The sequence below is a fragment of the Neolamprologus brichardi genome, chromosome 22 (genome assembly GCF_056152115.1).
Source record: "Neolamprologus brichardi isolate AB-2024 chromosome 22, ASM5615211v1, whole genome shotgun sequence".
NCBI lineage: Eukaryota > Metazoa > Chordata > Actinopteri > Cichliformes > Cichlidae > Neolamprologus > Neolamprologus brichardi.
Window position 1 is genome coordinate 11,010,893 of NC_142124.1, and position 12,653 is coordinate 11,023,545.

Below are 12,653 nucleotides of genomic sequence, written 5' to 3' on the forward strand. Positions count from 1 at the left end.
ATTTCAAGTTAAACTTATGATTATTAAAATGTGCAGAAGTGACGACTTTCAGAAGCAACTGTACACACAGTCCTACTTTTGCTTAATATTATGACAAAGTTACATAGAGAATATCTCAGTATGTACCTGTGAGCAGTACTTTGACTTAGAGACCACCTGAAGTAGCTTCATGATTGGTTGAGACTGGGAGACCAATGGAGAGACAGCATGGATGACAGCAGTGAACTCCTGTCCTGGAGTGACTCCTGAGCAAAGTCATGAAACAAAGATGTGCACACGATGAAATGTCTTATCTGTCTGAACATGCGCGAGGTGCTGCTAATCTAAGCCTAATAATACTAATATTTATTTGTTCTGAACATCATCGAAATAATTTCAAGCCACCATGAAGAATCTGAACATTTAAAGCACTGTGCTGTAGAGAGCAATGCTGCAGTTTAATGCTGCCGTAATTTATAAAAGAATGTATTTAAACCGGATAAAAGAACAAATATTTGGCAGGAATGCAAAATTAAAATCAATACAGACAAGAACTTAAGCAAATATTTGAGAACAATTTGTGTAATGTTGAGTGTGGCGTCTTGATTATTCATCTCCTTTCCAACATCCTTAGCATGCAATCAAGATTCGCAAGCTGCGCTGATTTGTTTAAATAAACTCTGCATTTACCTAATCCAAGGTAGTAGAAAGGGAAATGTGCAAGATGAGTGGAGTACTCTGGCAGGACCAGCAGACCTCCTGGGAGGTAGTTCCACATGTACTTGTTCCTCGATATGTGAGAAAATACACGGTCCTTAATGATCTAAGAAAGGAAAAAAATTGGATGAGGTTCGATGTGGGTTGCAATGTGAGAAATACATGTTGGCTTTATGCAGTAAAGTGGCTGTTGTACTCATCTAGTATAAGCCTGCATCACACTCATTTTTTTCCCTTCTAAGCCAGTGCATGAGAATTTTAGAGCTTAATATAAACTGCACTGCAGTTCAAGTCCTGACACACTTGTCTCTGCATATTTTAGCAGTCTGTAATGACAGGATCTGTGTACTTCCCATTGTACACCAATAGGAGGTGTCCATGCAGCAGCAACACTGGCACCTGAAGTCCTCTGCCTCACTGACCTCAAGCTGACTGCACAGCTGTCTCTCGTGCGGAGGGCCCCTCTACATGCTGTATGCATTGTATATGACCAGCTTATCACTAACCTCCAGAACCTCTCTCTTATTATCCCTTGCACAAATTCCACACATCAAATTAACTAGGAGCTCCCACACTCCAGTTCGTAAACATCTGATTATAAAGTCTACCACTCGTTCTGTGATTTCTTCAGATTTCAGCAGCATTAAATGTGTTGTTTACTCACACTGACTTTATCAGAGTGTTCAAAAACTTCTTATATAAGGAGGTTTGGCATTTCTTTTTATGCATTATCTAACTGCTGGGCCAACCTTCAAATGACATTCTCTGAGCCAGAGTAGCTATCGTTGCAATGCATTTCTTTGCAGCTTGTTCAAAGACAAAAAAGTGAAGAAAAATCCAAGCGCTTTGTAATTCCGGTTTAAGTTTTTTTCTTCTATACCTGATGTGCAGCATATCAAAAGTCATAATAGTCACCGGTAAAGCAGAAACTGGCAGGTTGAGACTGATATTTAAGTAATGATATATAATTTCTATACATTAGGGGATTTCTCTAAGACAGATCAGATGTGCCCTGCTTTGAAATGTTTCACAGACCTAATTCAACACAAAACTGAGATAGTGAAAGAGTGGAAATACAGACCATGGGCCAACCCTGTAATCATAATGATACAAGGGTGTTTGATTCAAATCTGACAGCTCTGCTGCAAACCAGTCTTCTGAAAGAGGACCGATGATACAGGACGCAGGCAGGAAAAAGGCACAGGAGTAGTAACTCCGCCTGTGTTTATAGCACCGGCTGTTTTCACTTGAAACGTTCAAGTTCTGCACATTTCTGAATAGATCTGTATAGCAGCAGAGAAAAACTAGGTTTGCAGTATTACCCACACCCATATTTGTGGGACACGGATCTTGTGTTGACACTAGGGGGTCAAAGCTTAATGTGATACGAGGAAAGCGGATTTGTAAATTCCACTCCCACTTCTGTCAAAAAGCATTTGAGTACAGAGCAGGGCATCCTTTACCATGAATATCCTTGTAACTGTAAAGTCTGTTAAATTCACCACTTGCAAAGGCCAAAAATGTTCAGACTGAAGCTTCAGAACGGGACTTTACTAACCAATAACTGATGTCACCGTGGCTACAGTCATGTGAAAAATAACGATTTTACAAGAGTTTATGCAGTCCAGTGAAAGGCTAGGTATACCCCATGATTCAATGACTTTTAGTAATCCTTTTCAGACTTTATTAGTCTCTCACATGATTGTAGAGGAATCTTGGCTGACTCTTCTTCACAAAGTTCCTTCTGTTCATCAAGGTTTGTTGGCTTTTTTTTTTTTCAGCACACTCGTCTTAAGGTCCAGGCACAGCATTTCAGTTAGGTTGAGTTCTGGACTTTGCATCATTGCAATAACTTAATTCTTTACTTTTTCAGTCATTCTGTTTTCTATTTGCTGCTATGTTTGGGATCAAGGCCCTCTTGCACAACCCAATTGCATAGTTCTTTTAATAAACAGAGGAGTTCACGGTCAATTCAGTAAGTATACAAGGGCCTGATGTCTTGTGGGTGCAAAATAAACCCAAATCATCAGACCTCCACCTCCATGCTTGACAGTTGGTATGAGGCGTTTGTGCAGATAAGATCTCTTCACCAAACCTCTCTGTTTTATAATCCTCAGACTAAAGTGCCAAAGTAACTGGATGTGTAGTAACCTGTCTCATCAGATAGTTCAGTAAGTATTCAAAACCTCACTGAAGTACTAGAGCCAAACTGAAAAAATCTTGCCCTGAACTCACATATTACCTGTTAAGAGAGCTATGTTAGCATGTTAGATTGGAAATGTCTGAAAGTGCTACAACAAGCAAGTGGTTTTTAAGTGTCCTACATGCTATACCCAGGCAGCACTCCATCCTCTGTTTCAAATAGTGAGTTTGGGCTTTGCCTTTGAATATCTGATCCTGGATTTTACCAACAACATCTGGTTGGATTTTCTGTGGACCTTCTTATCAAGAGTTTGTCCATTTTTGGCCTGACCTCCAGTGTGGTGAGAACTATCTTGTCCACCGAGGAAAAGTAAGCTTCCCACAACATCTGTGTCCTTTGTCGTAGAGCCAGCACTCTCTCGTTCCCCACTGCTCTCACTGTAGATGGCACCTAAAGACAAAAGAGAACATGGTAACATTTTTAAAAAAGCAATTTAAGAAAGAGAAAAAACAAATACGATTAAGATTTTTCCTTTGATGGTTGTCAATTTAAGGCGTACCTTTTAAAATAGTCTAGAACAGGATAAAAAGAGGGGTTGTTTAATTTGGCCCTCTAAAACATTTAACACAGATCTGATTTAGCGGCTGTCAATCAGATAATTAGACCCTGATTAGTGAGGATAAATTGGGGGTTTCAACGAACCACCAAAATTCAGTCATTCATTTTAACTCAAAGTGGAAGAAATGCGTGTTAAACAGTGGGACGCCACAAAAATCTCTTTTTTTGTAAAATTCTCCTTCTTATTAATTTCAGTACATGTTAAAGACGGCTTCACTAATGCAGTTCTCACTTCATCTACTGCGTCTGCCTGCACTCAGCCTCGCATTAGTTGCGCTCAGATCATAGACGATGTGAACATCGGTGTGTAATATACGCCCGTTTCCAAGTGAGACTTTTGCAGGTGTGCAGAATTTCCACTGATGAGGTCAGCTCATTCAACCAATTCTACCCTAATTTGAAAATGTCTCCCTCGCCCTGAGCTCCAGGGAGCTCGTGCCTGCTCATTAGCTGAATGCCAATTCATGTCCTCTATTGGTCAGGATCAAAGCGGATCAATGCAGAGGAGACATGATGTAATTTGTGTGTGAGGGAGAGAGATAAAGGTTGTAGCAGGGAGAGAACTGGCTTTTCTCACTGGCTGTTTATTTGTACGTCCGTGTAACAAGGCGACACGGCGAGACAGCGAGTGCTTTTGAAATAAAGCTGGATTAAGGCCTTTTGGGGTGTTTAATCTCAAAGGAGCTCGAAGCTGTAACCACCACGTTTGATACAGGTAATGCCTACCTGGATGTTCTGGATGTTTTCCAAGGTCCATGTTTGCATTTAAACTAAGCCAATCCTCTGCACAGATAGAGATAATACTGGCTATCAGTCTTTGTAAGCCTTACAAAGTAGGGTTTAGTGCTTGTGTTTGTCTTAAAAACTGTTTATTCTGTTAAAAATCGAATAAATGAACATCTGATTTAAAAATCGAAAGGTTGCGATACGCCCTAGATCCCTTAAGCTTGCTTCTTTGTTGAATATCACATCCCTTCACATGTTTCCTCGCTACTGTTGCTGCCAAATAGTGGCATAATTCCAAAAGAAGGTGGTAAAATTTCTTTTCTTCGCCTAATCCAACATGACTCCTAAACCAAGGATACATATCTCTGGATATGTCTTTAATTATAGTCATATATTCATCTGCTAGAACTGAAGACGCCTTATTTGATGACAGAGTATAACTTAAGGGCTTGTGAGCCACCCATGAACTAACACAATTGTATGTTTTCTTCTTTAAATTATGAAAAAACGCAAGTATGTATTTCATGCAGATGTTATGCTAAGACCCAAAGCATCACGAATGAACATCTGGCCGTCAACACAATGTCTGTTTGCATCTGTTAAGGTGTTCACCTGTGTGTGGACAATTGTAAATGCTTATACCTGAAGTAGTAATCTCTCGTCTCCCTCAATGACCGCTTGGTTCCACTGTATGACGTCAGAAAACGGCAGCTCCCAGCCGTTACTCAGCAGTACTGGGATACACGCCGCCTGGACACACACATGCAAACAGAAACAAGAATTTAAAGAATCTTAAAGGAAACAGTGAAAATAAGAAACCAACTTGTGTAACGTAGGACAAAATATACGATTTGAGAAGCTGCAGATGAAATGGGTTCCTTCTAGTTTCTTATAGCCAGATCGCCTCTGATGGTGCTAAACCCAGGATGTAGTGAGATTGCTAAATTTGGCTTTGTGGGAGAGAACATTTGCACGTGTGAGGCCGAAGCTGTAATCACGCTGCGTTGCATACATAGATCTGGCTGTGCATGACTAATTCTTGAGAATACATAGAGCCACCCAAGAACCAAGCAGGCCTGCTTTGCCAGAGCCTTCCTTTTTTAAACGCGTAGGATGCAGTGTCATAGGTTGTTGTTGTTTCCCAAAGAAAAGCGGATTTCGAAACTGGTAACGTGCAGAGAATGCCATGTGAAATTCACAGTCAAAAACAGGCTTATATCCACAGTTGACATCCACTGAGTCAAAAACAGGTTCCTTCTGATTCAGCCCTCCTTAGCTGCTGGCTTGGGCTCCCCTTTGGCAATAAATGCTATAGCTTGATATACAGCTGCATGAATACAATGTATTCTGGAGGAGTGTAGCCCCAGCTGCTTGGCACTGTGATATCCCAAACTGGGCAAATAATATGATCAATGCTTCTGTGTGTGTGTGAGACCCTCACAGAGTGGCTGGAATGAGTAGTAACTTCATCTCTACTTTCCCTGGATACTCCGGAGGTTTGTTAAACACTGTCATTCATATAGATGCAAACACAGATGTGGCTGACAGGGCTGACTCACTCCACGCTAATTAGGTACAACCACTGAGGGGGACGTGTGGGGAAAGAGGAACACTGAGGGAAAGAGAGCAGAGAAACTAAGAAGCAGTTGATGCGTTACGGCATAATGCTTCATTGAAGTGGATTTTTGATGTTGTCTTATTTCTTCATTTACTGACAGGTTTTTGATGTTGTTCTCCTTTTTTTTTTTGCTACCCTTGCACCCCCTTTGGTTTTCCCCTCTCTGTAAATCTATCAGATTTTCTTCTTGTTCACTTGTTTTTTTCAATTTCTGTTTGCAGCACTTTCATCTCATCCTGCTCAGTTTTTCTTTCTACTCGCTGTGGTCTAGACTGTTGGTAGATCTGGGTTTGTTTCCACCTTTTTTTGTTTTTAATGAAACCACTAGAGAGAACAGCATCGGCAGCTGATATTGTAGAAATCAACCACTCTCTCCGGCCCGTCGAGACTTCCACGCTCCGGCGTTCCATCGGAGAATCAACCTGCTGAAGGACACTCGAGCAGGACCTGCACGTGCATGCGTGTGTGGGAATTAGCACCTGGTTAAAACAAGGTCAAATGAAGATCCTCGAGTGATAATCCAAGGCCTTTAATTTTAATTTTGCAGCAGCTCACCGGAGCCTTCTCCCTGAGAGATAAATCACTGTGAGGGTGCGCTTCAAACGTTTTAAAGCCCCCTCTGCCTGGAGGTAGAGGAAAATGAAGGCCTCTGTGCTGTGTAGTTGTTTTTGGTTTGTTTGCATTGGGAGACGAACAAGGGGAGGCTCTGAGCGATGGTGTATGTGGAGGAGTGTGCAAATGTGTGCCTGTGTGTGTATGCTGGAAAGCTGGCAGCAAGTTTCCTACCACAGTGGTAAATGCCAGTTCTTCTGCGGGCTTGGCTAGCACCAAAAAAATAATCCAAAAAATGAAAAATAAAGAGTACACAAGCGAAAAATCTTAAAAAGCGACTTGAAAGGAAGAGAGAGAGAGAGAGGTCGGTAGGGAGGAAAAAACAAGAAAAAAAAAAGGAAGGCAAAGAGGAGAAAGGGACCATGACTGCTACCTGCTGCCAAGCCGAGTGGGTTGTGTGTGGATTTGTCCATTCAGCAGACATCAGCGGCGGTGGGGCAGGCTGCCACTCCCATAGATGCTTCCGGACTATTCACGCACAGTTAGAAACACACACTCACACACACCGCGTAGCCCCAGAGAGCAGTGCAGCCAGGGAACGCTGTAGCAGCCAGAGAGTTCAGTGTTCGGCAAAGCTAAAAACAGCCACTGCTGCTTCCTGCACTGGTGTGAGACCATCAACTTGGGTGGCAGAGTGAGAACTACAGCACACTGTTAAAGCGTTTAAACTATTCTCTCACTCCACTGCCTGTGGTTTCTTTATTGTTTGTGTGCTTGCACATTTCACTGATGGACTTAAATGAAGGATCCTAGAGTTTGTATAAGTGCTCGCTCGCGTCTGTGTGTGTTAATGGATCCATTTTAGGCTAAAAGGCCTTTCAAATAGCAAATAAAGACTTTATGGCTCAATCTGCATTCAGCATAGCACAAAGGTCTGGGGCAAAACACTTGCAGATGTGACCATTAAGGTGTCAACAACCAAAAACACTACATAAACCGCAGCTTTGGAGCATAAACATTCTGCATTCTTTGCACTTCCCTGTTGATTGAACGGTAGTATGTGAGATGGAGCTTGTTCGGCATGAACGGTTTCACTGCGGTTTAGTTATTCTAACAGCGTTGTGGGAAAATCAGCAGATAATGCTTTGATAGTTACTGTGTTAGTATATTACATGTGGGATTTTATTTAATTGTTTATGCAGGATTCAGTAAAGTCCTGAAAAGAACAACAGCGTTTTGTAAAGAGAAAACTTCTGAATCATCATTTTATTAGTATGTTACTACATATGCTTAAAAATAATTACGATTGGTAAGCACACAGAGTCATGTGAAAAAGGTTTTCGGGACTCTGTGCAGTCCAGTGAAAAACCCCATGATTCAGTAGAAGTAAACTTCTAGAACAAGTAGCAATAACTCAAATTGTTTTCTGTGGAACTTTCTCTCACATTGTTGTGAAGGAATTTTTGCCCATTCTTCTTTATAGAATTGCTTCACTTGATTGACGTTTGTGCTAACTCATTTATCCGCAGCTCTCTTATAGTCCTGCCACTGCATTTCAATCAGGTTGTGGTCTGGACTGTGACTGCGCCATTATAGCACCTCGACTTTTTTATTTTTTTCAGCCATTCAGATGCGGATTTACTGCTGTGCTTGGGATCATTGCAGTGTTGCATGACCCAATTTTAGCCTTGCTTTAGCTGTCAGATAGTCAGAGTTCACAGTCAACTCAAGGACTGCAAGATGCTCAGGTGCTGCGCCTGCAACACGAGCTCACATCATTGCACCTTTACCAATTTGCAGACTGTTGCTATGAGGTGTATGTGCCGTGTTTGGTTTTTATTAAATGTGGTGCTGTGTGTCATGTCCAAACATCTCCACTTTGGTCTTGTCTGTCCAAAGAGCAGTGTTTGTTCAGATACAACTCTGCAAGTGTCAGCTTCCATGTTGTTTTTAGAGACAAGAGGTTTTCTCCTGGCAACCTTTGCAAACAAGCCATTCTTGTTCAGTGGTCTTCTAATTGGACTGTCGTGAGCTTTTAAATTCAACATGCTAACTGAGCCCTGGGGAGTGTGAGATTTGTAGTTTGTAGTTTGTAGTTTATCCAAACATTGCATGGAGTAACCTTGTTGTGAATTTGCTAGGGCGTTCACTCCTGGGAAGACTGGCAGCTGTCCCAAATGTTTTCCACTTGTGAACAGTCATTCGTGCAGTAAAATGATGGACTTCAAATTATTTAGAAACGTCCTTAGAACCCTTCCCAGATTGATGGGTAGCAACAAATGCTGCTCTGAGGTCACTGTTGATGTCTTTCCTCCTTGGTATTGTGTTAACGCACACTTAAATGTTCCAGACCGGCAAACCAAAACCTCTGCTTTTATAGAGGTGCTCACATTTGATCCTTTTATCAGCTGCATTTTATTAGTATTCCCTGGACGCTTTAACCTCTTAATGCGTATAAAAGCAGTAGGGGTTGACTTTTTCACAGGACTGTAGAGACTCCTGTGAAACCTCTCATTATCACACTGTACGCCTTTTGCATAAGACATAATAATGTAAGCTTGTTTGAAACCAAGTTTAAATTGGCAACATTAACCATTCATAATCAAATAAGTAAAAATCTGGCATGATAATAAGATCATCTAATTTGCTTCATTCAGCTCCTGTTGGTATCTTAAGCAAAGAGCCCACCAACTGTTAGATCCTGACTCAAATAACACTAAAGCTCATCGGCATGAGGAAGAACACAAATATATCTAATCTCCAGAGAAATCAATAAAACTGTTGAATCTTTAAGCCCTTATTTCGCATAGATGACTGGGCCTGACAAATGTAGGTGTAAATCAGGAAAAATGACCTATGAGACTTTAAGGTGAATAATGGTCATAGCCAGCATTGTGCACAACAATATATATTTACCTGCAGTGACTCCAGGAAGCGGAAGGAGCCCAAGCGCCGACCTCGAGGCACCAAACAGAACGTGGAGTTGTGGAGGAGCTCCTGGTAATCAAACCTAGCAAAGAGGAATTATAACACATTGTTAGTCTTTATCAACATGCATATATGCAGAGGCAGCATTCATTCCTTATTAGCAACTGACCTTTTAATCCACAGGAATTATTAAAAGCAGGCATAGCGAGTCATTTGTCATGATTCTGGCTACCTAACCAAGCTATGCAAAGTTTTGTAAGACAGGAGAAAGGTGGAAAAAGAAGAAATGTTATTGTGGCTGGAACCAGTTAAAGGAGAAACTAAAATCTAAAATTAGTCTCAATATTAATATGCTAACTGGCATATTAATATTAATATTGCTGCAAGCAGAATAGTTTTGTAAAAGCAGTGATGATTAAAAGCGGTCACAGTGTGAAGGCCTAATCTACTAAAATGATAGCAAACAAATCAAATAAATAGTGTGCCAATGTGGCAGCACATGCTCCCTCTAATACATCAAATTTAACATTTGTCACACATTAAATAAACCAGGATTTTTGTGGCTTTTCATTTCTGATATTTAGTCATAATGGCTCAGATTATGTGCCGTCATAAATCTTCCCTCTGCAGACACGTTGGCACCAGTACAGATAGCTACTGCATGTTGGAAAAGTATCTATCACTGAGCCCATAAGTAAATATGCCCTAATCTCTCTTCTCTGTTGTAGACAAGATGACTTGAACTCATGCCAAGTAAGAAATTTTGAGTGTACCCCTCCCACTGGCTGAGGTCCACTGCCTCACACTCGTATTTCATACTTCTACGACGCACAAGATGCCAAATGGAAACCTCTGAAACAATACTCTCCTTCATACCCTGAGTGGAACGGCAACGGTCGAGTGGCGTAACGGTTTCATGGTAAAGAACTGCGGGGAAGAGTAAACAGATGAGGAAACAAACGGCCTCTTAAGCGAAAGTTCAACTTTCCCCCTTCTTTCTTCCTCCTCCACATCTCATCACTCCACCTCCCCGTTTAAGTCACCCCGCTCTTTTTCCTCAGCCCTCCCATGTCTCGGCATCCAGCGCTCGGCTTGTTTATTTGCAGCAGGAACATCACTGCAAAATATGCCTCCTATTAATCTTCTCGCACCCTTAGTCATTCATCTAACCCTTCATGAGTGACAAGATCCAGTCTTCCTCTGCTCCCCAGATGACAAAATTGGGCTTCCATTGCTCATGTTGGCAACGGTTAACGCTGGCACAGGCAGTTCTGGAGTTCAAGATGTGAAAGGATGTCACTGTTATAGCTCAGCGTTGGCTGCGTATCCAATATAAATGTGTCAAAACACACCGAACAGACACACGCAGAACTACACAAACACTGGCATCAGTTTACTGAAAGACAGGCCTGTCTGGCGTTAGCTCCAGCTCCGCTCTGATATTCCTCCACCTGTTGATGGAGCTGACACAGAGATATCTCCACTGTGTTATGCACATGCATACACGCGTGGGTGTGTGACGCGGATCTGTTTGCATGTACAACAGCACCAAACTCCAGTGAGCAGCGCTGATGTACATTTGAAATTAATCTTCCAGCAAAAATAACCGTCATGACTGTTAAAGAGATTTGCACAATGTATTTCTGAGGATTTGCTGTCCAAATCTTGTTCCAAGCTTGAGATTTGGGTAAAGATATGCGTTTAGTTATGCATGAGCAAATGAATTTGTACATTGCATCTGTGAAAACGTACAGCTCCTCGGTGTATTCGTGTGTCTGAGCAAAGGGAATAAATAAATGTGTAAGTGAGAGTGTGTGCCGCATTCAAAAGTAAATGTCTTTTCTTCTGGAGTAAACACACTGACGTTTTTGGGCTTGCTGGTCTGAGAATACACAGATATTCTCCTAAACTGTGTATATGAGTGTGCACATGCCGTACATTTTTACGAATGCCTTTGCATCCATCGTATCTAATGCGAAACAGCGGGACCCCGTTGCATTTTTTAAATGTAGTGAGACCGAGCTGGTTAGCCTTGACCCACTTCTGTCTCCGGGTTCTGTTGCTCCTGCGTCCCTGCATATGTTTTAATGTGTGTTTGATAATGCATAACTGCGACTCAGCTTGTCGGCATGCAACATGGTCTGTCTGCAGATCTCGCAGTCTGCTGTTCTTTAATGAGGGAATGCATCGATGCAGGGAACAAGTAAATCATTTAAAAGCACTTTGTTTTCAACGACAAACAACCAAGCCTGGTGCCTCTCCTCCAGTCGCTCTCATTTTCTTTTCATCTGCCCCTTTGTTTCTGCGCCTTTCCTTTGACCACGCATGTGTTTATTGATCTCCTCCATCATACAGAGTCCACAGGCAGATGTGCAAAGTGGGCAGTGTAGGTGTGTTTGTGCAATACACACAGGTGTAGATTAAGTAATAAATGCGCATCAATTAACAGGAAAATGAAACATTTTATAATTCTGAAAGGAAAAAAAATTCCTTACTGATTGTTATATGGGATATCACAAAAACACAAAACCTAATCCCACATAAACAAAAGTGTACCGTTTGAATTTCATTCAATATGTGTGAATTGAATGTTGCTTATGATATTGCTTGAATTTAAAAGAATAATAGTGCTGTCCTTTTCTTTGCATCATCCTGTGTCCCTCCGGTTTAGGTTAAAAATGCTTTCATTTTTTGCATATTTCTTCAGTACAAGTCAGTTTGTTCAATTTTTGTTTAGAAATCTAGATTTTTCTCTAAAATGATTTAAATCTGGGCACTATCTGCTTCCAAGCAGTCACAATGTGCAGCAACGCACTAGCTGTCCTCGTGCCACACTTAGAATGCCCCCCTGCAAGTCCTATTCTCTAAGTGCTTCAACCACCATCTGGAACATGTGCTCGATCACTTCCACGGTGTCAAAACGATGACCCTTCACCTCATATTTTGTACTGAGGAAAAGGAAGAAGCCGCAGGGAGTCAAATCTGGTGAGCAGGGTGCTTTGACACACTGTGAGCAGGCACACACTGACACAGTGACACGCACCACAGTTCAAGTTGTTTGCACTGAATGTTCTCCCTCACACCCGTCAGAACTTTGCAATGCAACTTGGTGCTGACAGTTTAACCCTTGGGGATGAAATCATAGCGCACAACCTTCTGAATGCTGAAGCAAGCTGTGAGTTTGTCACGTACCTAAGGCCTCCATCACGTTAGTTAAAATTCAAGTCAAAATGTAGCCACGTAGCGGTCCTTCGCATTCATTTTCATACACACAGATTAGTATCCCTACTTTACATTAGCAACGTATGACAAATTTCCACAACCGCACATCGGCCTGCCTACACTAAACAGCAGCCGAGCGGCAAAATTTGT

General features: G+C 41.7%; 1 protein-coding gene across 3 annotated transcripts in view; it reads right to left on the bottom strand.

Annotated features, from left to right (window-relative positions):
- The window catches only part of ext1c (exostoses (multiple) 1c), an 85,727-nt gene that overhangs the window by 6,115 nt on the left and 66,959 nt on the right, over positions 1 to 12,653 (bottom strand). For all 3 annotated transcript variants that reach the window (XM_006794337.3, XM_006794338.3, XM_006794339.3), the window contains exons 3-7: positions 9,270 to 9,363; positions 4,826 to 4,933; positions 3,170 to 3,289; positions 670 to 802; positions 127 to 245 (exon numbers count right to left, since the gene is read on the bottom strand). In XM_006794337.3, the coding sequence (XP_006794400.1) occupies positions 127 to 245; positions 670 to 802; positions 3,170 to 3,289; positions 4,826 to 4,933; positions 9,270 to 9,363 (574 nt within the window). The remainder of the gene's footprint in view (positions 1 to 126; positions 246 to 669; positions 803 to 3,169; positions 3,290 to 4,825; positions 4,934 to 9,269; positions 9,364 to 12,653) is intronic.